Here is a 27,910-nt window from a genome sequence, read left to right as displayed (position 1 = left end):
ACGGGAGCAACTGGGGTGTGCGTGGGGAACGCTGGTGGCAGGGGCCTCCAGGGTTGTCAGGGCTAAGTACCGAGCTCACACCGGACTGTGAGCTGTCTATCAGATCGGAGAGATGAAGCAGTTTGGAGGGCTAAGTACGGAGCTCACACTGGACTGTGAGCTGTCTATCAGATCAGAGAGATGAAGGAGTTTGGAGAAATTTGTCATTTCATCTGGAACAATCTGCAGGGACGTCCTGCTACCAAGTCTTGGACCCACGTGGGTATCCACACTGGTGGCCCCAACGGTTCTGTGCCGAAAAGAAAGTTACTATTTTCCCGATGTCACTAACCGTGGAAGAGCTACAGGAAAGTTTCCGTGTTCATGGCACCCAGGCGGGCCCCTGCAGAAGGCTGTCAGGTGCAGATGAGCTCCTCCTCCTCAGAGGGAAGGCAGCCAGGCAGTCATGCAACTCATCCAAGAAATGTTCTGGATACAGAGCTTCCTCTAGGCCCCACTTGGGATGGGGTGGTTTGCTTACTAACTACTTGCAAGTTACTTCTCAAATTGCTCAGCCATTCTATTCGGAAGCACTTTTTTAGAATTGAAGGATCAAATTTTCCGAGTGACTATCTCATTCATCAGGCCCAGCCTGAGACCTTTTCAGCTTCCTTTCGGACTCCAGCCACTCTCAGTGGGTCTTGCCCACCCCATTTCCATTTTGCTTTTTGTAGAGGCAAGAGGGAAGATGCAAATAGTCTGGTTAAGGCTAGAAAGTGTCAGGCTGTTCCTGGAACCTCTATTCAGTCGGAAGAGTGGGACAACCGCATCGGGTACCATGCCGTCAGTCTTGATGTGAAAGACCCAGCTGATGGAGGGTAAGGCAGCTGATTTCTAGGTAGGTGGGCAGTGGGTGCAGGAGGTGTGAGTGAGCCTCTACGCCCCCCACCACTGAACATCTCTTTTAACCATCTTATATGCTTAAAATGTTAAAAAAAAAAAAACTAACGTGGGGCATAGGTGCCAAGGAAAAGTATAGAATTTCAGGGAGAAACTTGCTTTGGACTCAGTGCTCTTTTGTGGCAGAAAGAGAAAAGGACGGCGATGTCTCTAGACCCTCTGGATTCCCAGTAGAAAACCATAAGCAGGTTTGGAAAAAGGAATTCTCTTCTTTAAACCGGAGTTCAGTAAAAGAACAGATCTTTTCTTCTCTCTGGAGACTGGCTTTCTGAAAAATAGGATAAGCATGTTGAGGAAGAAGCCAGCTTGGGGTCCAAGGAGCCCAGGTTTGAATCCTGACCTAGCTCACCACTCCTAGCTGTGTGACCTTGGGCAAGTTACCTAGCCTATCTGAGCCCCACTTTCCTCATCTTTTAAATGGGAATACTAATGATACCTACCTCCTACATGAGTTAAACACATGTAAAGCCCTTAGAACAGTGTGTGGCACAGATATGTTCAATAAATATTAGCTCTTATTTTGTTAAAGAGGCAGTGCCTTTATAGGGAGTAGAATTATTGTGGGGTCATGCTGCAGCTTAGCTTAGTGGGTAAGACCAAGGACAGAGAAAACTGGCTCTGGCACTTACCTTGACTTTGGGCAAGTTACTTAACCTCCCTAAAGCTCCATGTTCCCATCTGTGAATGAGGATAAAAACAGCACCCACGGTGTAGGGAGCTATTGGTTCTTACTTTGCCTCACTTCCATGGTTCTTGTCATTCTCCTCACCTTCTAATGACCTGTAGCTCATGCCACTTCAGCCAGCCAGTTGCCATGGTCACACGCTAGACCTTGTCATGGCCTACACAGGTGGCATCCTTGCCATCTCAATTTTGAACATCTGCTCTCCAACCACCATGTCCCAATGTCATTGCCTTACGTAGTCTGATCACCGCATTTTATATAACCTCATCCTCCAATCCATCAATCTCCACTACCCGGCACCATCCATCTGCCTCCATTTCCTTCTTTGAGCAGCTTACACGCCATGGTCCCTTCTTACAATCACTCACTTGCAAATACCCTAAACTCCTCTTCCTCTTTCTCCACCCATCACACTCGTCAAAATCTCAGCCCTGGATGAGCCTCACCGTTTGCCTTCTCTGCATTACACTAACCCAACAGCCCTGGCAAAAATCACCCAAGCCTGTTTCCACTTAAACTGGTGATCTCAGCCTTCATAGTTGATTGAGAAGAGATAAATCATTTAATTAGTACATTTCAGACTCCCCACAAACAAGCCTGCAAATCTACTTGCATCTGTGTCCTTATTATCCTTCTTTTGTCTGCTTTCAATGGCAGGTCCCCTCCTCTTAGCAAATGTCAGTACTTCCACACGTCCCTCTCAAAACTTCTCAGTGACTTCAACCACGCAATTATCCTCATCCTCCTCTGTCATCCATCTCTTCATCTTTGTATAGGCTCTAATATTTGCCTTCTTTTAAAAAAAAGACCCACTCCACTCCACTAGTCTCCATAACTACCACCTTATTTCTGTTCACCCCCCTCAATGCTAAGCTCTCCGAGAAGCTACTGGTATTTACTGTCTCCACTTTCTCATCTCCCATTCCCTCTTCTACCCACCCGACCTGGCTTCCGTCCACACGCTATAACGAAAACTGCTCTTAACTAGGTTATCAAAATCTTTGGTGCCATATCCAATAGAAATTTCCCTGGTCTTCTCTTATTTGATCTCTCGGAAGCCTTTGCCACAGTTGATCATGCTCTCTGGAAACTTTCTCCTCTGAGTTTCTGTAACACCTCACGCTCCTGGCTCTCCTCTCACCCAGGGACTGCTTCTTCTCAGTATCATCTTCTGGGTCCTCATGTCCTCAACTTGTAAATATCGGCACACGCCAAGACTCTGCCCTCTGTCCTTCTCTCTTCTCTGCCTGGGTGATCATTCAATGGCTTTCAATGTCATTTTATACTGAACAATCTCAAAAGTTTATCCAGACTCCCCTCTTGAACTCCACACTTACATACACAACTGTTGAAGAGGGATATCCGCTTGCATGTCTTGTAGGCACCCAGACTGAACGTGGTCAGAGTTTTGTTCTCCTACAATCTTCCTCATTTCCATACATGTACCAGTATCCACCCAGTTGCTCAAGCAGGAAACCGAAGAGCTAAACCCCCAAATAGATCTCAAATACATTAACTTCATTTGGCCTCCACTGCTGCCATCTGATCCAGGCTACCATCCTTTGCTTCTGGCCTCCTAACTGGTCTCTTTGTTCCCATCCCTTTCTCCAGTCAGTCCTCTCCACAGCAGGCTTCTGTGCCCTTATTAAGTGCAAATTGGGGGCTTTCCTGGTGGCGCAGTGGTTAAGAATCTGCCTGCCAATGCAGGGGACACGGGTTCGAGCCCTGGTCCAGGAAGATCTCACATGCGATGGAGTGGCTAAGCCTGTGTGTCACAACTACTGAACCTGCGCTCTAGAGCCTGCAAGCCACAACTACTGAGCCCTCATGCCACAACTACTGAAGCCTGCACGCCTAGAGCCCGTGCTCCACAACAAGAGAAGCCACCGCATTGAGAAGCCCACGCACCACAATGAAGAGTAGCCCCCACTCGCTGCAACTAGAGAAAGCCCGTGCACAGCAATGAAGACCCAGTGCAGCCAAAAATAAATAAATAAAATAAATAAATTTTTAAAAAATACTTAAAATAAATAAATGCAAATTGGCTCACACTTCAAACCCTTCCATGGCTCACTGAGTCACTTAGAAGAGAAAATCCAACCTCCCACCATGACCCAGAAGGCCCTGTGTCACCCGGCCCCAGTTGACCTCTCCAGGCTGTGCTCTGGCCCATTCCTCACTCACTTCCGGGCCTGGGCGGGGCAGCTCCCTCCATCTCCACCCCAGCTCTTCCTAAAGCTCACTCCATCCCTCACTTCATTCGGGTCCCTGCTTGCACATCACTTCCACACAGAAGCCTCCCTTGACCACTTTATCCAAAGTTGGTCTCCATCTTTCTCTATTTCAACACTTGGTATGCTTCCTTCATATTTACCATAACTTGCAAATATTTTGTTTTGTCTTCTTTATTGTTTTTTGGTGGAGTCTACCTTCCGCACTAGACTATTAACTCTCTGGGGAGCAGGGACCAAGACAGTTTTATATACTATTAGATTTATATATGTAAATAAAAGAGCACCGTGTCTCTCAAATAGCAATGTCAATATTATTATTACCTGTAAAAACTGAAGAAATGTACAATGAATCAGTGTCTATTTCTACAGATTAAAAAAAATCAAATTCACTAAAAATTTCGGCACCACAGTTTTGGGGAGTCCCCTCCAGAAAGGTCTCTCCAACTAACTACCCTTCCAGCAGATCGCTCTTCTCTCCACAAGGTCTCTGCCTCATGGGTGTGGGACACCTGCATGAGGGGACTAGGCCATATTGGAGGGGAAGGAGGGGACTCGGCCTTCCTTCCTTCCTTTGACAAATATTTATCTGGGGTCTCACAGAGGAAATCTTTCAGAACTACCAAAATCCTTCCTGAAAGGTTCATCCAGCTCACTTCAAAATCAGGTTAATATATGGGAATTCCCTGGTGGTCCAGTGGTTAGGACTCAGCGCTTTCACTGCCAGGGCCTGGGTTTAATCCCTGGTCGGAGAACTAAGATCCCACAAGCCACGTGGGCAAAAACAAAAAACAAAAAACCCAAAAAACCAAGCCCCCCCCAATCAGGTTAATATAAAATATACAAAGAATCAAACATATAAAGAGGCGACCGAGTCCCACGCCAAAGCTACCAACCAGGAAGTGATGGCACAGAATCTGGGCATTTCACGAGCTCCCCTGTGGTTCTCAGCATCAGGCAAGACGGGGAAACTGGCAGTGTGCTCTCTTAAGAGCATGGGCTTTGAAGGGGTTTTCTGGTCCTTTTATCCACCTAGGGAGTCACCCCACTTCCCCGTCCCCACGCCCTGCTGCCTCCTCTGCCCAAAGCCACAGCTGCAGACTAGCCAATGAGGATGGGGGCTATTGGCATAGCCAGGTGCCCATTCCCCAACTCCTGTCAACTACGCTTTGCATGGAAGGCTCAACCCCTTGGCCCTTTCTCAAGGTAATACTGCTCCTTTGCATGTGTTCCAAGCCTTCTGCACCCACTCCTCTTATTCCAGGATAGTGTCCTGGCCACAGATGGACAGTGAACCCATATACAGTGAAACAACCATACCAGTTGCTAATCTTCACTGTTGTACACTTGATTTAAGTTGGAATTGTTTTGATGATTTAGTATAAGTTTCGATGTTGATGATTGTAGCACACTGCAAGAGCAGAGAGATAATACCTCTGCTGCTTGCTGCTGTGATCTTAAGGCGAGTAAGGCCTTTCACCTGTTTGAGACTCAGTTCCCTCATCTATAAAATGGGCATATTCATTCCTTCATCCAGTCAGTCAATCCCTATTTACTGGATACCTCTTGTATAAGGAACCTAGGATGTCCTCATACACGTATCACAAGGTCGTTGTGGGGACTGAGCTCACAGCCATCACCCACAGGTGGTGTTGCTGTTAATTTGGGCCTATGAACAACTGAAATCATCAAGTTTTTAGTAATTCTAAGGCTTACAATTTTTAATTGTATAAACTCTTAACAAGTACTTAGGAGACTTGATAACCCTGATGTCATTCATTAGAAGGCCAGCAGAGCTCATCCCCTCAGGCAGAGACTTCCATGAAGCCTGACAAAGCCGTGCTACCTTAAATCTACCTCCTCACTTGGGCACCGCCAATTCCTCCCTGAGGGTGATTTGCGGCTTGTTTGTTTCCGTTTTACAAAATGGTGTCAAACAAAATTAATTTGTACTCTATTGGCAGATCGATTTTTACCATTTCCTTTTTCGATGTTCTTTTATTGTTTCCAGCAACTGTGCACTCATTCATCTGACACATATGTACTGACCTCTGCGTCAGGCACTGCCGCAGGTGCTAAGGATGGGGCGGTTCACCCCTCAAAGCTTCGGCCCTCAAGGACCGGACATCCTAGGGAGGCCTATATATCGTGCTCACCCCCACTCCACACCAAACTGTAAAGTGCCTGAGAGCTGGGGCCGTGGTGGCAGCTCTTCCCTTGATGCCTCTCAAACACACAGCATGAGAACAGCTGAAGGCACACAGGATGCCCTCCCAAAAGGCAATTTTTTTCTGCCTTATGTTGTGCCGGGCTCACTGGAGCTATAATTTCCATTAGAATGTAAATTCTAAGCATTTACGTATATTATTTCAATTAATCCTCACAGAAACCTGATGAGGTGGGCATTATTTTAATCATCATTTTATAAATGAAGCCACTGAGGTATGGACAGGAGAAGAAACGTGGCTAAGTTCCTAAAGCTAGTAAGTAACGAAGCTGGATTCGACACCAGGCCATGAAAATCCTCATGTCAACCCCTGAGATTGTCCCCATTTGGCATCACTTTCAAATTGAACGTGGGCCCAGACAGACTCCTAGCCTTTGGTATCAGGTGGCATTTTCTCTGACTGCAGAGTCCCGGGGTGGCCCTATGTTCTAGGCTGAAAACTGAACATCTGGGAAAGAGCAGGCTAACCCTCATGAATTTGTTCATTTTCCTGCGTCACCTTGGTTATCTCACTTAAATCCAGCTCAAAGAACTCAATAAACTTGCTTTTATAGCCAAATTAGAAAATGGACAAAACATTTTACAAGATACCAAGTGCACGGGCTCTTTGAGACCAAAATGAAACCTATTCTAGGGATGAAAATACTAAATAGAAATGGGGGTTATTTCAATTGCTGGAGATCCTGGTTTTTATGCTACAAGCTTGTTCTCAGGATACAGAGACATGCTATCAAAGGCAGAAGCAGATACTTACTTTCAACTGCAAGGCTGGCACTGGCAGGTCCACCATCAGAGGGGAAATAGATTTTCTTAACTAGGAGAGAAGAAAACATGATTGGGAATGAAATCAGGGAGTGGGTTAGAAAGTGCCCAGTAGCCCCCCAGGGAACCCCAAATCGCCTGGTCCTCAATTTATAGACACCTGACATTTTATCAGTTGCTACAAAAACAGAGAAGCTTCTGTTTTGAAGGCCCTTTGGGTTTTGTTCCCATCTTACAGGCAATGTTTCTGATCAAGGGTCACTTGACTTCCTCAACAGATCCTGGACCATCGGTCACCAATTAATCCAACAGATATCTGCATTAGTAGGAGAGTCTGAAGAGTCGGTAGCAGTCGAGACTTTAGCGATCAACATTTGTTTGAGAATGTGTCTAGAACTTTCGGGAATTGGATAATGCCTGCATGGTGGCTTTGCCATGATGTGCCTGGCATATAGTAGATGCTCACTAAATCTTTGCTGAATTGGATTTGAACTGCACGGGCTTGTTATGTTTGGGAGGTGATGATTTGAGCCATCTGTGTTCTAACCATCTTTTGAGACAGGGCTCTGCTGTGTGTGTGCACAAGCATACATACACAGTTGGCCTCATCTGTCCCTCTGAATCCAGCAGGAGCAGATTTTTGAAAAAGAGTACTAGGGTGGGAATTCTCATAGGTTTCCCAAGCATGACATTTTTATGATTTACTCTTTAGGTACATTCCTAATCCAACTCTGGGAATGATGGAGTGGTATTTTAATGGGAAATTGGTTTTTGACATTAGGATGGAGCACAGCACCTGACCTGGGTAGGGCTAGGCTGAACAGGCCCTTTGTGTAATATATATATACTTAGTTCGGAAGTAAAAGCAGCTTCTAGCAATTTCTTTCAGGCATGGAACACTAGAACCAGATACATATGGACCAGGGAGCTGTAAAAGAAAATTCATCCAGGGTACAGAAAGCCAGAGGATTAAATATCTGTCGGGTGAGTGAGTAAATGAAATGGCAAATGAGCCTTAAGGATGCTTTCGTTTGTGGAAGGGTGTGGGTCTGGGAGCAGGAGCCCCAGATAGTCAGGCACCATGACGCTCTCCAGGCAGCAAGGGGGCTGCCTCCACAGTCACTCCGAATTTTAATGTGTGGAGCAGATGGATGGTATAGATGGCCCTTGTTCTTGCCTAGGAGTCTGGCATCATTGCAAGTTGCCAACCTGTTTGGATGATAGGTATATCCCTGAGTTCTGTCTTACAAATGGATTATTTGGCAGTTCACAGTGAGGTGAATGCAGGACCCTAAGATTTTAGGCAGCAGCCCATTTTTCTAGGGTACGTCCAAGTCAGCAGACCAGGGTGAATACTGAGCTAAGTGCATCTGGCTGGCTATCTATGCAACCCTTTAGTTGTTAAATGGTGACTATCGACGCAGCCTAGTGAAGACAGATGGAACTTAAGCAAAGCATTCTGTCCCTCAGAAGCCCCGTAGCTGGAGTAGCAGCAATTAGTCTTCACATCCCATCTCACGCCAACTCACTCTCAACCACAACCAATCAGAGGCAATCCTCCAAGTATTTGGAGGCATTTCCTTACAGTGGGCTGAACCGGAAGGCAGGTTGAAGAGCAATCCCTTGCTTCCGGCCGTCTGGGTAGAGTTGCCATCTTCCCACGAGGCAGATTCCTGAGGATGGATTGGGCATCTCTCTGGCTGGAGACTTAGGAGGGGCTCATACTTCCCATCAGGCTGGGGCTCTGGAACCAAGTGCCCAGTGGAAAAGGCATGAGGGTAGCCAGGCTCTGGGAAGCTGGAGCTGGCGAGGGAGGAGAAATGCCTCAGCTCGCCAGGCTGAAAGGAAGGGCTCCCGGTCAGGGACACTGGATACAGATCCATAGCCATGGGACCAGATCCACTCAAACTGCAGCTGGCGGCACCATTTGCAAAAGATACTTCCGGCTGTGGCTTTGTCCACTGAGAAGAGAAACGCCACTGATTTGGAGGCATGCCACTATCTGGGAGGGAAAGATTTAGAAGGCAGGTTTATGTATTGTTTTCAAAATGGAATTAGCTTAATTTATTTCTGGTTAATATATACTATTTTTAATGTGAAAAAAAATGTAGAAAAGGTAAACAAAAATCACTCTAAGCATAGTATCCAGAGACTGCCATTGTCTACCTTTAGGTGTACTTCTTTCTAAGATTTGTTTCTATTCATGTATGCATTGTTTTCACATCACATATTGTTTTTAAGGTTGCTTTTGCATTATTAAAATATCACAAACATCCTCCCATAGCAAAGAATAGAGCCAACACCAGCTTTTTAAATGGCTGTAGGTATCCCATCATAAGGCAGTACAACCCTTGTCCAAATAGCCCCTCAAGGAAACTTTTCTAGAAGTAGAATTACTTGGTTAAAGGTGATTGGTGTTTGTTTGTTGCCGTTGTTTGGCTTTATTTTGTAGCTGGTGTTTGGACTCCACAGAACTTTACAAAGGGTTTAACACTTGCTTGCATCACACAACTCTAGGGATTGAAACCCCACTTTCAAGAGAGGTCTGGGGCATGGGGATGTTAAGAGACTGGACCAAGTTAGCCAAGCAGATTAGCCAAGTAGGGATCTGAGCTGGACGGATCAGTGATGGGTAGGGAAGTGGTTGCTTGAACCTCTTCCTGCGAAAGCAAAATGCTCAAGGTCAAGCAGGGACTCAGTTTCTTCTTGCAAAGTTCTTGTGGACAAACTAGTGGGGATGGAGTCTCCTTTGGTCTCAGAGACACTGTTCAAATTGTGCCTCTAACAGCTGCTGAATCAGAGTTCTCGAAGAGTCTCGGGCAGCCCATGATATGGACAGATGTTTTCCCCATTCTCAACACCCACTCAGGAGGAGGGGAGGAGGGAGAGAGCGAACTCTGGCAAGATGGTGCTTAAAGCCTGGAGGTTCGCGTCCATCCAAGATAATGAAGGGGGCGCGTGGGTGTGGCTACCTGGCCCCCTTCCCCTCCTCCTGCGCCTCTCCCAGTGCCCCTGAATGTTCAATTTGCCTGGATTTTGTCTGAGAGGTCTGCCCAGTGATACTGGAGTGTCCCATCCACCACCGCAGCAAAACAATCTCTAACCTACACGGCACAGATACTCTGTGCAACTTTTCCCATCGTTCACAAGAGATGGGCGATGGGTGGCTACTTTTAATGAAGCCAAGGACAAGGAAACATATGAAGCTTTGTTCCTGGGGATGAATGTTACTTTTGCAAACTGCTATCTGTGGGCTAGTAGCAATACAGGGCGCTGTGTAGCACAAACAGAGTGATTAAGCTGACTTAGGCTAATCACTGTTTGTGCTTCATATTGAATGAGGGTACAGCATGTCCTAAGCACAAATGAGAAACAATGTGTAGCCTCTGATAACTGGGCAGTTTCCATCTGAACTGGCTTTACAGATCTCATACATAGGACCTAGGTTTTGAACGCTTGAAAAGTGGAAGGCAAGGCCTCAGCGTCCTTTGAATATTTTTAAAGACTGCTTCCCTTCCAGAATTCTCTGAGGGAAACGTTAAGGGGAGTGGGTGGCGTGCCTCTGGACAAGGTCACACTTGGTCACTGAGTGCACCAGAGCACAGTTTGGCCGGGAGAATGTGGCCCAATCCTGAATTCACAGCAACCCAATGGTGGGCCTTGGGTGGCCTGGGGAAAGCAACTGGCCAGAGCAGGCTTGGGTACGGTGTCCCGTGGAGCAGAGACCCTAGATTTTGGTGGGCCTCTTTCCCAGGCTGCTTGGGAAAACAGCTTCCAGCAACCACGGCCATCTATCCTGGGGACCGCTGGAGTGGCTCCCAGTTGCCACTGCTAGAAGTGGCCCTGGTGACACTTCCTTACCCAAGATCCCCCTCTTAGTTACTTGGGAGATGAGAGGGAGCCCCAGGGAAGACTCTGCTGCCTTCTCAAACCCCAACCTACACTAATGAATGGAGAGCAGGCAAGGACCTCTTTGGGGACACTCAGGGAAGGATAGATTTTTCTCATTCTTTTTCTTTTCCTTCAAGGTGATACTAGGCAGTGTTTGTGAAATGTTAACCACCTCCTATCTTGTGATGTCTTGAAGTGGATGTGGCTTTAGTCTTTTTTTTAAATTAAAGTATAATTGGTTTACAATATTATTTTAGTTTCAGGTGTATTTTTAGAGATTATACTCCATACAAAGTTACTATAAAATATCGACTGTAGTCCCTGAGCTGTACGTTATTACATCCTTGTCACTTATTTATTTTGTACCTAGTAGCTTGTACCTCTTAATCCCTTTCTCCTATTTTGCCCCTCCCCCTCCCTCCCAGGCTGGAGTTTTCTTTCAGTAGGAATACAAAAGGCTTCCATCCCCTCTACTCCGACTCTGAGCATCTAGCCCCAGCCTCTTAGCCCCATCCATGCCTCTAGCATTCCTGAGGCCTCTGCTCCTAAGACCAGGTCCTGTTCAGAGAGCGCAAGTCTCCATTTCCCACCCTGCCCTTTCAGGGTGAAAATAGCTAGCTATTCTCCGGCATCCTAAGCAAACCCAGAGGCACCACCCATGCCAACCATAGACACTGCTGAGAACCCCAGAACCTTCTGGAAAGCACCTCCAGGCATCAGAGTTTGCTTCCACCCCAGAGGACCCTCCCTCCACTCTAACCTTGCATGGTGGTCCCGTCTCCCTGTTCCAGACTAGTTTCCGGACACACCAACTTCAATGTCACCCCCTCAGAGAGGCTCTCCCAGAACTGCCAATGTCCAGGGTGTTAGCCTGCTACTCTCTGTGACTATGCCCTGCTTACTGCTCCATGGCATAAGCCTAACCTGTGATTCCATTCCCTCCCGCCTTCCTTCCCTCACTATTGGTCTTCCCCACTAGCCAGTAAGCTTTAAGAGGACTGAGATCCCGGGCTTCCCTGGTGGCGCAGTGGTTGAGAGTCCGCCTGCCGATGCAGGGGACATGGGTTCGTGCCCCGGTCTGGGAAGATCCCACATGCCGCGGAGCGGCTGGGCCCGTGGGCCATGACCGCTGAGCCTGCGCGTCTGGAGCCTGTGCTCTGCAACGGGAGAGGCCACAACAGTGAGAGGCCCGCATACCACAAAAAAAAAAAAAAAAAAGAAGTGAGAGCTGTTGCTGTGGTTACTATTAGTATTATTTTGGTTTAGAAACGCAGTGTAGGCTCACATTCACAGGTTTCTCTCCTGGTCTGCAACACTCCACAGAATCAACCAGGAAAAAGCAAAATGGTAATGCATGAGGCCTGAGGAGGCTCCTTGCCCTCAGTCACCACAGAAGGGAGGGCAGGAAAGGACAGAGCCAAGGCGCCTGGGAAGCAGTGGCAGCTGCAGCGCTTCAGGGCTGACATGGAGGATGGAGTAGGTATTGGCTATGAGAGAGATTTCAGAAGCCTTGGCTTGGTGTGTACATTCCCAGAAATAATCCATCAGAGGTGGGCAGGAACAGCTGTAAATCTAGAAGAGCTTTTGTTTATTGAGCACTTACTATGGGCCAGGCTCTTTGTCTAGCATTCTGGATGCATCTCCCGTGAGCTTCACAGGAACCCAGATGAGAAAATAGTGGTTAAACTAACTCGCCTAAGGCCACACATAGCTAGCAGGTATAGAGCTGGCTGATTCTCAGCCTCATACTTCGTTCACTGGTTCTGTCTCCCATCATTGCAAGAATGCAGCGAGTCTGCGCTTTCACACACTCCCATGGCTGGACGGTGGGGGGTCAGATGGGCATGACATTTCTGGGAGCAATTTGTCAGTAGCTATCGAAACCCTAAAATTTGAGTGGACTCTGATGCAGTCATTCTACTTACAGCAATTTATTTTAAGAATATAAGCAATGATGCCTGCAAAAATTGAGCTACAAGGATATTCAATGTGATATTTACATATAGTGAAAGACTGGCAACAATCTAAATGTCTGAAAATTTTAATAGATTTGGTACATCTATAAAAAGGATACTCTTGAGCCATAAAATGATGTTGTAGTAGAACATGTAATGGTAATAAAAATACATACGGCTTATTGTCAGTTAAAAAACCAAGTTACAAGCCATGATGTGCAAAATGATGTTAGGTTGTAAAACTTAGTATGTGCGCATAGATGCACATGTGGTTTTGTGTCCTGAATGCTTCTCTGTGTTTTCTAAAGTTTCAAAACTTGACATACTATTTTTGTGATTAGAAAAATTTAGTTAAGTAATAACTTATGAACCCACTTGACTAAGTGAACCTGTCACAGCTGTGAAATAATTGCCTGATTACCTTCCACCCATCTTTTCTTCCTTCTTTCTCCCGTCTCCACCTTTACTATAAATGCTGTTTTATGATGAAGTTGAAGCCGAGATCCCTCTGAACACACACACATATCTTGCCCCACGAAGGTCCCAACTTTGACCTGCCCGATGTGCACACACTGACTCTCCCCTTTCTGCCATCTTGGCTGGTGGCACTTGTCTCTGATTCATTCATCCCAGAAACAAAGAGGAGATTCTTTGTATTAGCTGATGGTTAAAATAACACCAGAGGCAGAGAGACAGCTTATGGAGGACAGTCCTGTTCCAGGGCACCAAGTTCAGGGGGGTGGGTCCTATTCAGTCCCACCCCCTCCTTCATGGCCTCCTGCCTGTGTTACCTAGTCTTTTGCTGATTATCCAGGTTCCCTTTCCCAACTGAAAATAGGAGATTAAACATAGAAAGTGTGCTAGTATTTTGAAAGTAGCTAATAGCTCAGTATCTAGAATCAATTGATCTGGTTGTGAACAGCTGCCCCTTACTAGCTGTGGAATCTTGGACAAGTCATTTGCTTCTCTGAGCCTCAGTTTCCTTACCAGGAAAATGGGCATGGTGAGAATTGACCAATAGGTTGGTCTGAAGATTCGGTAAGATAATTCACGTGACAGCCCCTAGCAAATGGTCTGACACACAGGAAGTGCTCAATAAATATTAGTCATTATAAACATTATTAGTGAGAGTCCTAATAGGCATTAACTCTCTGGCTGGGGTGTTGTCAGGGTCTACAAAGGCAACATAGTGGAACAGTCAAGAGACTGATTCTGGAGTCTGACTGACCTGGGCTTCAATCTCTATCACTCACTGGGCTGTGTGACCCATCCCATCACTTACCCTCTCTGGGCTGCAGTTTCCTCCTCTGTAAAGTGAGGCTATTAATACCCATTGTAAAGTGGTTTTGTAAAGTGGTTTTGTGAAGTACAGCACGCATGTAGGAAAACGCACAAGTATAAGTGTGCAGCTGGGGGGAAAATTTTTTCACAAACTGGGTGATGAGCACCCAGATTAAGGAATGGAATATGACGGTCACTCCAGAAGCCTTCCTCAGCCCCCTTTCCCATCACTAAACCCCTCCAAATGTAACCCCTCTCCTGTCTCCTAACACCATAGGTTCTGTTTGCCCAGCTTTGACCCTTATCAATTGTAGTGGATTTTAAGGACTGAAGTGAATGCAGTTACAGCACAGCACCTGGCACCCAGTGTGGCTCCCTGTAAGTTAGTGCAGAGTCCTCTCCCTCATTGGAAAGAAAGATACGAAGTCATCAGGGTTCACAGGGGCCATAAACAACTAGCATGACTATACCTCATATACATATTCACACTAAAACAGAAATCCAAGACATGGAAGCAACCTAAATGTGCATCGACAGAGGAATGGATAAAGAAGATGAGACACACACACACACACACACACACACACACACACACACACAAATGGAATATTACTCAGCCATAAAAAAGAATGAAATAATGCCATTTGCAGCAACATGGATGGACCTACAGATTATCATACTGAGTGAAGTAAGTCAGACAGAGAAAGACAAATATCACATGATATCACTTATATGTAGAATCTAAAAAATGAAACAAATGAACTTATTCACAAAACAGAAACAGACTTAGAAAACAAACTTATGGTTATCAGAGGGGAAAGGGGAGGGAGGGACAAATCAGGAGTTTGGGATTAACAGATACACACTTCCATATATAAAACAGATAAACAACAAGGTCCCACTGTATAGCACAGGGAACTCTATGAACTATATTCAATATCTTGTAAGAATCTATAAGGGAAAAGAATCTGAAAAAGAATAGATCCATATATATGTATAACTGAATCACTTTGCTATACACCTCAAACTAATACAACATTGTAAATCAACTATACTTCAATTTAAAAAAATTTTTAATAAAAAAGAAAGAAAGGAAGGAAGGAAGGAAGGAAGAAACCCAGCATTTCTTCCCCACCCCGACTGGATTCTGGAGGGGGCAAGAGAAGGAGACTGGCTATAAAAGACCTCTGAGGGCTCAGGTTGTACGTATACATTCTTCTCAGCAGCCCTTGAGCATGTTGCCAGGCCTAGGGCTGGGCTCGAGGCTGGGACAGGAAGAATACAGGGTGGTAGTGTACCAGAACCGTGACCCCAGAAATAGTAACTTCTGAAGCTTCTCGAGTTACGTACTCTGAAATCCCCAACGTCCTTCTAAAAGGGAGATAATTCAGAGATACTTTCAGCTTGTGTTTTCTTTTCTACAAGTAGGGCCAGTATAAATTATACCTAAGTAAATAAAAAAATAACTTTGATTTGAGAAAAGCAGCCAGGAAATTCAACGGCATTTCCTAGCCATACGGGCCTCAGTGTTTGGACTTTGCGTATTTGGCCTGACAGAGCACCCTTAGAATGTGGGTGAGCCCGCCATGGGAGCCCATGAATGGAAGCCTGTTCTCCGTGTGGCTTAGCTGAGGCCTCAGTAAGGCCAGGCAGCCTGGGGCTGGCCTGCAGAGGCTGAGAGGATGCTAAGGGTCAGTAATGAAGGACGACTTTATGGATTTCCCACTATTTTCGAAGCTACGTGAATTTCATGTAACACTTCCAGTGAGAACAACTGGGGACCCGCCTTCTTTCAGGGGACCCTCCCCGGAGGCAGCAGAGCTTATGAGAAACTTGACTCCTAACTGCGATAAGAGAGGCCTTGAGGAAGACGGGCTTTCTCCTTCATTTGTTCCAGCAGCCGGATGAACGAACATTGGCCTAGCCCCTACCACGTGCTGCGAGGGAGACACATCTTCACAGTACCGGGATCTGTGAGACTCTCACACGGAAAATGCAACAATCTAGAAGGTAGGTGGAGAAGAAAGCCACCTCTCTGTTTGGCCTGGGAAGGCTGGCTTGGGCAAGATACAAGGCCATGTCCAAGTTCCCTTGGCGGGCAGGGGCTTCACAGAATACAGAGCAAAGTCAGAAGGCATAAGAAACAGGGCAGCAGCCACCCATCAGAAGCACCTGGACAATTTGGGGGCTGATGGCAGGGGCCTGCTGCTTTGATCCTGATGTTTTGAAGGTGGGCCCTCGTACCCACTGTAGCCATTCAAAAACATGTGTCAAGCCTTCACACCACCACCGCAAAAGTAACTACCACCTACATGACATTTACTATGTGCCCCTTGACATGCGTTATCTCATTGATTCCTTCTCTAGTTCAATAATACTCAGTTTTACAGATGAGGGAACAGAGGCCCATGCTAATCAATGGTGAAGCAGGCCCCGCCTCAGGCTGCCTGGTTCTAAAGCCATACACCAAAAGAATCTCTCTCTACAGTGACTCCATAATTGACAGAATCAACACCTTGTGATCCAAGTCACAGTTTCAGGGGACTTCCCTGGTGGTGCAGTGGTTAAGAATCCGCCTGCCAATGCAGGTGACACGGGTTCCAGCCCTGGTCCGGGAAGATCCCACATGCCGCAGAGCAACTAAGCCCACGTGCCACAACTACTGAGCCTGCGCTATAGAGTCCGTGAGCCACAACTACTGAGCCCATGTGTCACAAGTACTGAAGCCCACGCCCCTACAGCCCGTGCTCCACAACAAGAGAAGCCACCGCCATGAGAAGCCCACGCACCACAACCAAGACCTGATGCAGCCACAAGTAAATAAATAAATATATTTTTTTTAAAAAGAGCTCTACAAATCACAATTCTATTCATTCACGAAATATTTACTGAGCACCTTCCATGTGTCAGACGTTAGGCTGGGTACTTGGAAAACATCAGTTAACAGATTTGAGTCCCTGCTGCCACAGAATTCAGAGTCTAGGGGGTAGGAAGAGCTAAGAAACACATAAATATATAATATACCACATGGTGACAAATGCTAAGAGAAATATAACAGGGTAAGACGGAGAGTGACAGGGTGGGGACTTCTATTTTTTAAATAGATTTTTCAAGGAAGGTCTGTGTGAAAAGATGACATTCCAATGGAGACTTGAATGAAGAAAGGGGAAGTCATGCAGTTATCTGGGGAAAGAGCATTTCAGGAAGAGGGGAGAGGAAGTGCAAAGGACCTGAGGCAGGACTGTACTTGTCACGTTCTACAAAGAGAAAGGAGGCTACACTGGAGTGAGGGAGGTGGGAAGTGGTAAGATATGAGAGCAGAAAGATGACAGGGGCCCAGGCCGGGGAGGTCCCCATTAAAGACCTTGGATTTGATTCCAAGCGAGATGAGAAGCTACCGGAGGATTTCAAACAGAAAAGTCATATGGTACGACTTTCAGTTTAATGGTACAGACTGAAGCGGGGCAAGGGCAGCAGCAGGGAGACTGATGAGGAGGCTGCTGCAAAATTCCGGGGCGGGGATGTGGAGACGGTTTCGCAGACCAAGGGGGACAGCAGTGGAGGTGAGGACACGTGGTCAGAGCTCGGATATATTTTGAAGGTAGAACTTACAGAATTGTTCGAAGGATTGGATGTGGGATATGAGATAAAGAGAGCAGTTAAATATGACTCCAATTAATTGGAAGGATGCAGCTGCCACTTCTGGACGGAGCAGGGTGACGGGGAGACTAAGAGTTCAGCTTGGGACCTGTTTGGTTTGAGATTCCTATTAGCTATGTGAAGTGAAGGTATCCGGTAGACAGCTGTGTAGATAGGTCTGAGATCCAGTCTGGGCTAGAGATACGCATTTGGAATTGATCAGCACATAGACGGTATTTATATAGATGGTATTTAACACCAAGAGACTGGAAGAGATCCCCTAGGGAGTGAGTGTAGAGAGAGAAATTGTCTGAGATCGGAGTTCTGGGGCCCTCAAATGTTTAGGAGTTGAAGCGTTGAAGAGGAGGGGACATCCAGCAAAGGAGACTGAGAAAGAGGGTAACCAGGAAGCCAGGAGGAAAAGCATGAGGGTGTGACATTATGGCATCCAAGTGAAGGAGGTATTTGCAAGAAGAGAGGGCAATCGACTGCAGCAAACGTTGCTGATGGCTCAGCTAAGATGAGGACAGAGAAGGAGCATTTGGCTTTGGAAAGTGGAGGTCCCTGGCTAGCCTGGATAAGAGTGGTTTCAAGGAGTGATGAGGAGGAAAAACAGAGTGGAGTGGATTCAAGAGAGCAGGAGAGGAGAGGAAGAGGACGGAGAGTCCACGGACCCCAGTTATGAGTCTTGCTGCAAAATGAAGCGAAGGAATGTGACAATAAGCCAAGAGTCGGTTTTATCTCACGTTGGGTTTACAAGGCAAGCAGGATGGAAGAAGTGAGGGACTACGAATTGCTGGCGCTGACAAAGAAGGGATTGTAATATATCCAAGCCAAAGTGTTCAGAACTAACCCAGAGTCAAATACCCAAAGTGGGCAGACTTGTCTAGGCATGAAGAGCCTGCGGGTTTGACCCTTCCCAGGAGCCAGTTAGATCCTGTGAATCCCACTTCCCGCATGTCAATTCCCCAAACGACTCAAGAGCAGCCATTCCTGCCGCTGCTCTAAAGCACTCAGCGCACCGTTAGACAGCACACCTCCCCGCTCTCCACCCAGCCCCTGGTGCCCAGCGTTTCCTTTAGGACCTGCTACTGCTACACCCCCTTCCACATGTTTCCTGAAGTCCCAAGAGTCTCTGAGAAAATCACGTCACCTGACTGGAAAAGTTATTTCTGGGAGAGAAGCAAATTCTGAAAAGCTATATCGGCTAATACACCCTCTCCCTGATCAGACCGAAAGAGTCTGGCCAGCCAGAGTGTGGGCGTCTGAAAGCAGAGGTCCCACTTGGAGGCATTCAGCACGTGATCGCGGCACCTTTTGACACAGCTGTCTTGAAATGTGTTTTGAGAAGAATGCTTATTATTAAAAATAATTACCCAAGAGCTTGTGCAATAGACACCCCTGATTCTGTTAAGGGTGGGGAGAGGGATGCCGCCAGACAGTTCATTTGCCTCCCTCTGGCCCTGGCCCTGCTCCCCAGAGCACCCACTATTTTTTTTTTTTCGGTACGCGGGCCTCTCACTGTTGTGGCCTCTCCCGTTGCGGAGCACGGGCTCCGGACGCGCAGGCTCAGCAGCCACGGCTCACGGGCCCAGCCGCTCTGCGGCATGTGGGATCTTCCCGGACCGGGGCACGAACCCGCGTCCCCTGCATCGGCAGGCGGTCTCTCAACCACTGCGCCACTAGGGAAGCCCAGCACCCACTATTAATTGAGAGGAGGCCGGGTGTACATGTGGGGGACACGCATGCTCTTATCACAAGTCCTTTGGTGTTCCTGACCTGTCAGACAAGAGTAGTAGCAATAGTAATAATAATAGTACAGATAATGGTGCTAATAATGAACAGTTGTGGCGCTCTTATTGTATACTGAGTAGTGAGCTCAGCGTTTAACACAATTGAGGACATAAGGAAATAGGTAAATCAATTTGATTAAACAGTGTCCTTTTTTTTTTTTTTTTTGGCCGTGCCCCACAGCTTGCGGGGATCTTAGTTCCCCGACCAGGGATGGAACCCGTGTCCCCTGCAGTGGAAGCACAGAGTCGTAACCACTGGACCACCAGGGAATTCCCTAAACAGTGTCCATTTTCATGTGAAACTTCTGAGAAAAGGGTGTGGCTTCTCACTAGACATGACATGCCTTCAGCAAATATACACACGTCTAAGAGCATTAAGGGCATCAGAACTGGTCTTTCCGTAATAGCCCGATAGGTAATTCCAGCCCCTCCCAAAATACTCACCATTCCTCAGGATCACATCTCTGCTCTGGCTGGAAGGGCTGAGTCCCTGGGGGCTCTTGACATTGCCCAGAGCTCTGGAGAAGTGTTCGTCCACGACGCTGCTAATGTCCCCTTGGAAATAGGTGAAAAGGACACAGCGGGAATTCCATTCAGTCTTGATAGGGCTCTGCATCTGGACGGGGGTCTTCCTCACTTCTTCCATCGTGACACAGGGGAGAGCTGCGGAGCAAATGCAAAATGTCACTGGTACTCTTTTTCCAAGCAGCTTGGCTGTAGTTTGGAGAAGCAGCGTCCTTGAGGGCGAGCAGTTTGCTCCTAAGGTTCAGGCTCTCTCACTGGGGCCCTGGGGAGCTGCGCAGCTGCTGAGTAGTGTTCAGGAAACAAGACAGAGCTCTACCAAGTCCTGAAGGGACCCTCTCTTACAAATGAAAAAGATTGTCTGGGAGCATGATTAGTAGAGCGTCAGGAAATGAAAAAGAAAGAGAGGGAGGGAAGGAGGGAGGAAGGAAGGAAGGAAGGAAGGAAGGAAGGAAGAGAGAGAGAGAGAGGAGGGAGGGGATTCTGAGACCAAAGAGTGGAGTAACTTGCCTTCTGGGGAAGTGCCTGCCTCCCCTGAAAACCACATGTAGATCCCCCTGAACAAGGGCACGAGTACCCCAGTAGAGCTTGGCTAAGCAATCCAGTGGGTACTGACAATTTCAGGTTCCCTAATAAGCATGGCTTTCCACCTTGGCGACTTCCATGCAGGAGCATCAAATACATCAAATTCTCCCTCCCCCCGAAGCCATAATCTGTGTTCGATGGGGTCCTGCACCCACCCCCACCCCATCTTAGAAACTAGCAATTACAAACAACACCAGTTCTGAGGCCTCCAGACAGATATACTCTGCCCAGAGTCATTTAGAAAATGTCAGAGCTTTAAATCCAGGTCCAATTGACTCTGAATCCCATATTCTTTCTTTTTTTTTTTTTTTTTGGTCGCACCGCATGTCTTGCAGGATCTCAGTTCCCCAGTCAAGGATTGAACCCGGGCCACGGCAGTGAAAGCCCGGAATCCTAACCACTAGGCCACCAGGGAACTCCCAGACAGGTATACTCTGAAGCAAATGCAGAGAACACTTTTCACACTAATATTTTGTGGCGACATTAGGGAAAAGCACTCTGTTCACCACGCTTCCTCTGCGCCTAGAACGGTGCCTGGTGTCTAGCTTAATATTGAACAAATGCTCAACAGCCATTGGCTAAATTGCCTTAAACTTGGCCTCCATCATTGGATTCTACCTGTGAGCTCCTTGAGGGCAGAGGCTGTCCTTTTGCACCCAGGCAGGGACCGGCACACAGTGGGCACTGGAGACAGGCCGTGGCCTTCCTTTACCAGGGAAGTAACCAGTCTGGGTGCCCTCTGGCCATCCAATCTGACTTGCCCTGTGCTCTGGCTAAAGACACCTTGAATCTATTCATTCTAATGCATATAATGCAAATGACTGGAGTTTAATAGCTCTTCTCCCTCTCTAGTCTCTGAGATCCTCGAGGATGGGGGCCATTTCTTATTCATTTCTTTCATCTCTAGCACCTAACACTAAGTAAACAATGGGCTGAGTGATGAAATGCCATTTCATGCAGTGAAAGCACAAAGCAAGGAAATCACACCAGTTAGAGGTCAGAGGACCTGGCCTTGGCTGGGTGTGTGCCTTTGGGGGAAATCACAGGGCCTCTCTGGGCTTCAGATTCCTCTAGGGTAAAATGAAGAGGTTGGGGTGTATGAATTCTGCAGCCTGTTCTTTTATGGTCCTGCCAGAAGTGCCAACAGATTATGATGAAACATTAGAAGGGAATCTGGCAGTGAGCAGAGGACCCTTGCTTAAAAGTTCTCCTTTCGGAAGCCTAGCCTCAGTCACAGCTGGATTCTCTTGTCTCCAGGAGCCTCTGATTGAGCACGTCAATCTGTTTCCCCCGGGTGACAACCACGCTAAGTAAGCGTCACAGGTACTACCTGAAAAATGAACCCACTGTATCCTTATTTCAAAACACGTGGGAACAACCACTTTGAAAAACTGGCGGTTTCTTCTAAAGTTAAACGTACACTTACCATATGACCCAGCAATCCCACTTCTAGGCACATATAACCAAGAGAAATGAAAACAGATATCTGCACAAAGACTTCTACATGTTCTCAGCGGCTTTATTTATAATAGCCAAAAAGTGGAAACAACACAAGTGTCCATCACCAGGAGAATAAATAAACTAGCTGTGACACTTTCATACAATGGAATGTTCGTCAGCCATAAAAAGGCACAGACTACCGATCCACCCAACAGCATGGATGAATCACCAAAACATTAAGCTGAGTGAAAAAAGCCAGACACAAAAGACCACATATTGTATGATCCCACTTACATGAAACAGGCACAAATAATCTATGGTGATAAAAGTCAGATCAACGGTCGCCTGTGGGGTGGGGCTTGGAAAGGGGTGAGAGGGAACTCGTAGGAGTGTTGGAAATGTCTTACATCCTGAAGAGGGTGAAGGTTACACGTGGATGTAGACATTTGTCAAAACTCATCAGATTGTACAGTTAAGATCTGTGCATTTCACTGAAGGCAAATTATTCCTCAGTGCAAAAGCACATATTATCGTCAGATACTTGGACTCATAGAAATAAAGCAAAGGTGTAATCCTTGGGCACGTTACGCGGTAAGTCAAAGACAAGTACTGTATGATCTCACTTATATGTGGAATTTTCAAGAGGCAAACTTGTAAAAATAGAGAATAAAATGGTCGTTCCCGGGGATGGGGGGCAGGACCAATGTTGTTTAAGGAAACAAACATGCCATGAGTAGTGAATAAGCCCTAGAGCTCTACTGCACAGTGCAGTGAAAGTAGACAACAATATTGTATTATAATCATCAAACTTTCTAAGAGACTGGAACTTAATTATTTCAACCACTAACAAGAAAGGATAATTATGCATCATGATAGAGGTGCTAATTATAGCTCCGATGGCAATCACATGACAATATATAAATTTATCACATTAGCATGTTGTACACCTTAAATCTACAGAATGTTATACGTCAAATATATTTCAAAAAATCGCAAATCAAATAAATAAAGCGACAGTGTTGTGAATGACAAAGTAATGATAAATGTGGACGCAGCCCTTCTTCTAAAGCGGCAGTTTACAGAAGACCTACTCTGTGTCGGAAGCTACAGATATACTTTCTCCAATCTTTACAACCTTCAAAGTAGGTATTCTTGTCCCCATTTTATAGATGAGCAAATTCAGGCTTAGAGAAGGGAAATCGAGGGCCCAGGCCACGCAGCTCAGTGGTGGCAAAGCTGGGGTTTGAACTCAGGTCTCCCTGACTTCAGTGTCCGGCCTTTTCTCACCATCCCTTTCTAACTACCTGGTGGGGCTAACCGTCAGTTCCCCTCCACGGAACTCGCGCCAGGACCCTAACCCACCTCTCCGGCTCCCCGTCGGGCATGCAGGCAGGCGGCCCGTGCGCTCTCGCCCACATCTTCTGGAAGCCGGTATCGGCAAGGGCAGCTTGGCGCCTTTGTGGGTTTTGCCCTCTTACCCTCTCGTCAGTGGCCACTTTTCTAGCTCAGGCTTGACCCAGCCTGCCACCTCTCTTTGCTAAGTCTCCCTGAAGCCACGAAAAGAGCCGGCCGGACCCTTGGGACATCAGGGCGGTGAAGCACGCTCCCAGCCCCCGTGGTCAGAGACCACAGGCTGGCTAGCTCCGTAGCGATAGAGCAGGTCAGAGCACCGTCTCAGCGCCCTCACCCCGGGGGGCTCAGACCTTACCCAACTGCTGATCCTGAATCAACCCCAAGACCTACCCGTGCCCCTCTCTTTTCCTCACCAAACACATGACACATACTCGAAAGGAAAGCCCTGGGTTACGTCTCTGGATCCAGCTGACAAGCAGTTCTCTGGACTGTACTCAGACCTCAGGGGAGAGGATCTGTATTTGAGGGCTATTCAAATTCTGAGAACTGTTATCTGGTTTAATTCTTTCATCCCCACACGAAGCCTCCTTGAGGGCTCTCTTCTTTATTCGGGAGTGAATTGGTGGGGTGGGTCTGACTAGGAGAAGGGGGACCACAAAGCTGGAACTAAGGGGAGGTCAACGAAGCAGAAGAAAGGGTGGGACTTTCCTAGCCAAGATGTTTCTGTATCGACGCCTGGCTTTGTAGCGAAAGTCTCTTACTGACAAAACCCTCGGCCTTGTCCAAGCTTTGTCAGCTGTGCCGTTCGAACAGCAGAACTACAAAAGTCCACTGTAACTTACAGTTTCCCCAACGCACAAAATATCAAGACACCAAGTAGGCATCAGAATACTGCCCGGTCTTCTGCACAAATATTTTAACATGGAATCCAAGAGGAACGGTTTGACCTGACTTCTACCAGGCTGCCTACCTTGACGTGCTTACCACCCTTCTGCGAAATGGTACCCAGCACCCCGGCGGTCGGATGGGGAGTCAAAGAGGTGATCACTTGGAACAAAAACCCCAAAGGGACCGGACTGTATCTCACTGAACAGAGCATGTGATGCCCTCCACCACCACCCCGCCTCCAGCCCCGATTCCTTCCCAGTTGAATTCCCATCCCTCCTGCCTCCCCCAAAGTCCCCACCTTCTCTTACCTTAATTCTCGACCATCGGCGGAGACACGGGAAGATGCTATGGCCGGGCAAACGTACCTTTTGGTGGCCGGAGCCGCCTGGCCCGTTTTAGAGCAGCTCAGTGCTGGCCCGAGCAGGGCCTGGCGATCTTGTGCCCTCCCCTTGCTACTTTCTACCCTTCTAGCAGAGTCTAAACGAGGCATTTCCTGCTAGCTATCTATTAAGAATGCAGAAAATGTACTCCAACAAGTCAATCGGGTTGGGCACCTGCAGGAATGAGGAAAATAGGTAGTTCTTTTTTTTTAATTTCTTTCTTTTTGCATTAAAAAAAAAGCACTTAGCGATATTGTCTCTTAAAGTGGGCGGCCAATTGTTTGCCCGGAAACCACACACAGAGTAGTAATGAAGCCTCGTGGTGGGGCTGGGATCCAAGTGATGTGACTTTCAGTCTCTGGAACCGAGAGAAGGTTTGGCTGGTCTCTAGTTTCTTCCTTTCTCCCCTTGGGAAGAGAAAGGGAGCGCAGCCCCCTAGGATTCTGGACTTTCTCAGGCTTCCATGGACCCAGAGGGATTGAGGACTTCTCCAAAGTGGCAAGAGATGAAGCGGTTCAGGACTCCAGCTGCAGGTTTGGAGCAAAGGAGTCCCAGTCCTCGTTCTGAAAAATCTTCAATAGTACCTCAGTAAGTGGCACCATCATTTAGACCCCAAAGCCTGGAGCCGTTCTTTGCTTCCCCCATTCTCTGTTTCAGTCATATTAATTTAACAGATATTTATTAAACACCTACTATATGCCAGGCACTATTCTGGGAGTTCTGTTCCATAGTGAACAAAACAGACCAAATCCCTGCCTTCCTGGAATAAATACACACACGTTTTATGTTTGTACGTTATGTGGACTTGGCAGATGGCAGTAAGTACTACACGGAGAAATTAATCAGGAAAATGAAGCAGAGACAGGGAATAGGAAGTGTCTCATTTATCCAAGGCGGTCATGAAAGAATTTTCTGATAAGGTGACGTTTGATCAGAACCCCGGGGGGGAAAAACCATGTTGATACCTGCTCTCCTGATATCTGAGGAAACATCTAATACAAAAGGCGGGCTCACACCTGGCTTGTTCACAGAAGGACGAGGTGGCCAGTGCGGCTGGAGAGGCGGAGGGAGGAGAGATGGGGACACAGCACAGACAGCCTCCCCCGCCACGCTTAGGCTGTAGGCTTTTCCTCTAAGTGAGAAGGAAACCTGTTGATGGTTTCCATCCTTTCTCGCCACCTCCACCTGGCTCACCCTCGTCCAAACCCCCATCATTTCTCCCTGGGGCCACAGCCTCCTAACTGACTCAGTACTTCCACCCTTCACCCTTTCTAATCCTTCACCCCAAGACAGCCAGAGTGATCGTTTGAGGACATGCATCAAATCCTGTCACTCCTTGTTGAAAATCTTCCAGTGGTGTTTGTTCCTGGCCCGTGACCCGGCCCCCCCCCGACCCTTGCTGTCTGTCCCCATCTCTTACCACCGTCCCCTTCACTCCACTCCAGCCCCACTCACTCCTGAATGGTCCTTGAACAAGTTAAACACCCTGCCGTCTTTACACTGACTGCGTTCTCTCCCCGGGATGCTCAGCCCCCTGACACCCTCCTGACTTGCCCTCCCCTTCATTTAAACCTGGGCTCAGTCACTTCTTCTGAGAAGCCTTCCTTCATCGTCCTATCCACGTCAGCAGCGTCTCCCACTCTCTGTCCTCTTACCCCACGTCCTATTTCTTCACAGCACTTTTCACCCCTGGATGTCATATTGCCTATTTACTTGTCTACAGTTGGTTGCCCCTTCTAAAATCATGCCTGGTATATAGTAGGGGCTCAGTAAATATTTGTTGAGTGAATGAATGAGTAGTGGAGGGAGAGAAATTATTCAGGTATTGACACAAATGGACAACCACAGTGGTAATGAATCAATATCTGGTGCAGGGGAGCCTGTGATAAGGAATCCTGACTTCATCAGCAAAGGTAGGGTTGTCTTCCTTGTGCAAATAATGCTCCAGCTGAGATCTAAGAGGCTGAGAAGGAGTTAACCACGCAAAGAGGGGAGGGATGACTGGTCCAAGCGGAGGAAACAGCATGTGCAGCAGCCCTATGGCGGGAGGGGCCTGGGAAATATGAGTCATAGGGAAAAGGAATGGAGACAGTGGGAGAGAGCATGGTGCAAGGTGAGCTGGAAAGGTAAGCAGGGGCCAGAGCAAGAAGCGCTTTGCAGACCCTATTGAAGAATTTTGTCTCTTTCCTAAGCAGCAGAAGAGGAAGCTATTTAAAGGTTTTATGGAGATGTGTGTTGAGGAGAGTGGGGAAGGGACGGAGTGGGAAGTGACATAATCAGGTATGCATTTGTTTTCTTTTTTTATTTATATTTTATATACCCCCACAGCTTGCACAATTTTAGTTCCTCAACCAGGGATCGAACCTGCACCCTCGGCAGTATGAGCGCAGAATCCTAACGACTAGAATGCCAGGGAAATCCCCAGATATGCATTTTGAAAACCTCTGTCTGACCGCAGTATAGAGCAAGGATGAAGGAGCACATGGCTGTGAATAGACCAGTTGGAGGGCTGCTTGCATGGTCTAGGGGAGAGGTGATGGTAGCTGCATCTGGGAGTTGAGGTGGAAGCAGAGAGAAGTGGATGGACTCAAGATGTAGTATTTAGAAAATAAAATCGACAGATTTGATACCAAATTGGATATACGGAATGAAGGGTCTCAAGGATAACTCCTAGGTTTGCGGGTTGCATAACTTGATTGATTAGAGTGTCTTTCACTGAGCTATGAAACATCGCAGGTGTGTCTTCTTTACAAGAGGCAATAAAGATTTCTGTCTGAACATGTTGATTTTGAGGAATTTTTGAGCTATCTAAGAAGGGAGGATAGTAGTCAGTAGGGAGCGAGGTCTGAGTTGGAGCTATAAACTTGGAAGTTGATGTTATGTAGACGGTTATTGAAGCCTTGGGCTCTAACTCACCCAGGGAGAGTAGAGAGTGAAACATAAAAAAGAACTAAACCACTCTAAAAAAACACGGGGGAAAATAAAGAACAAAGACCTGCTCGTGTAACTGCAACATTTACCAGCCAGGTGGAAGCAATGAGCCAGCAGACATTACTGAGAAAGAATGGCAAAGAAGGGAGGATAAACATCTGGAGAGTGTCAGGACCCTACAGCCCAAAGAAGAACATGTTTCAAGATGGTGGAACCCATCACCTGGGTCAAATGCTGCTGAGAAGTGGGAGAATCTGATGCCTGAAAAATTTCTATTGGATTTAGTAGCATGCAAGTCATAACTGACTTTAGTGAGAGATGTTTGCTGGAGTGATGAGGCCAGAGGCAGACTCCAGTGGGATGGGAGAAGAGGAAAGTACGGACAATGTGAGACGGACTTTGCAAGAG

The 27,910-nt window shown here is 47.1% G+C and overlaps 1 protein-coding gene across 1 annotated transcript; it reads right to left on the bottom strand.

Moving 5' to 3' along the window:
* Nucleotides 1-1,163: 1,163 nt before the first annotated feature.
* On the bottom strand, nt 1,164-20,049 carry VGLL1 (vestigial like family member 1; the record flags this gene model as incomplete). Its single annotated transcript, XM_079727955.1, has 4 exons — nt 1,164-1,207; nt 6,837-6,896; nt 8,430-8,846; nt 19,848-20,049. The coding sequence occupies 4 exons, from the start codon at nt 20,047-20,049 to the stop codon at nt 1,164-1,166; spliced, it is 723 nt and encodes a 240-aa protein (XP_079584081.1).
* Between the last annotated feature and the right edge of the window lie 7,861 nt (nt 20,050-27,910).

Source organism: Hyperoodon ampullatus (genome assembly GCF_949752795.1).
Source record: "Hyperoodon ampullatus genome assembly, chromosome: X".
NCBI lineage: Eukaryota > Metazoa > Chordata > Mammalia > Artiodactyla > Ziphiidae > Hyperoodon > Hyperoodon ampullatus.
This window is presented reverse-complemented; position numbering and strand designations above follow the sequence as displayed.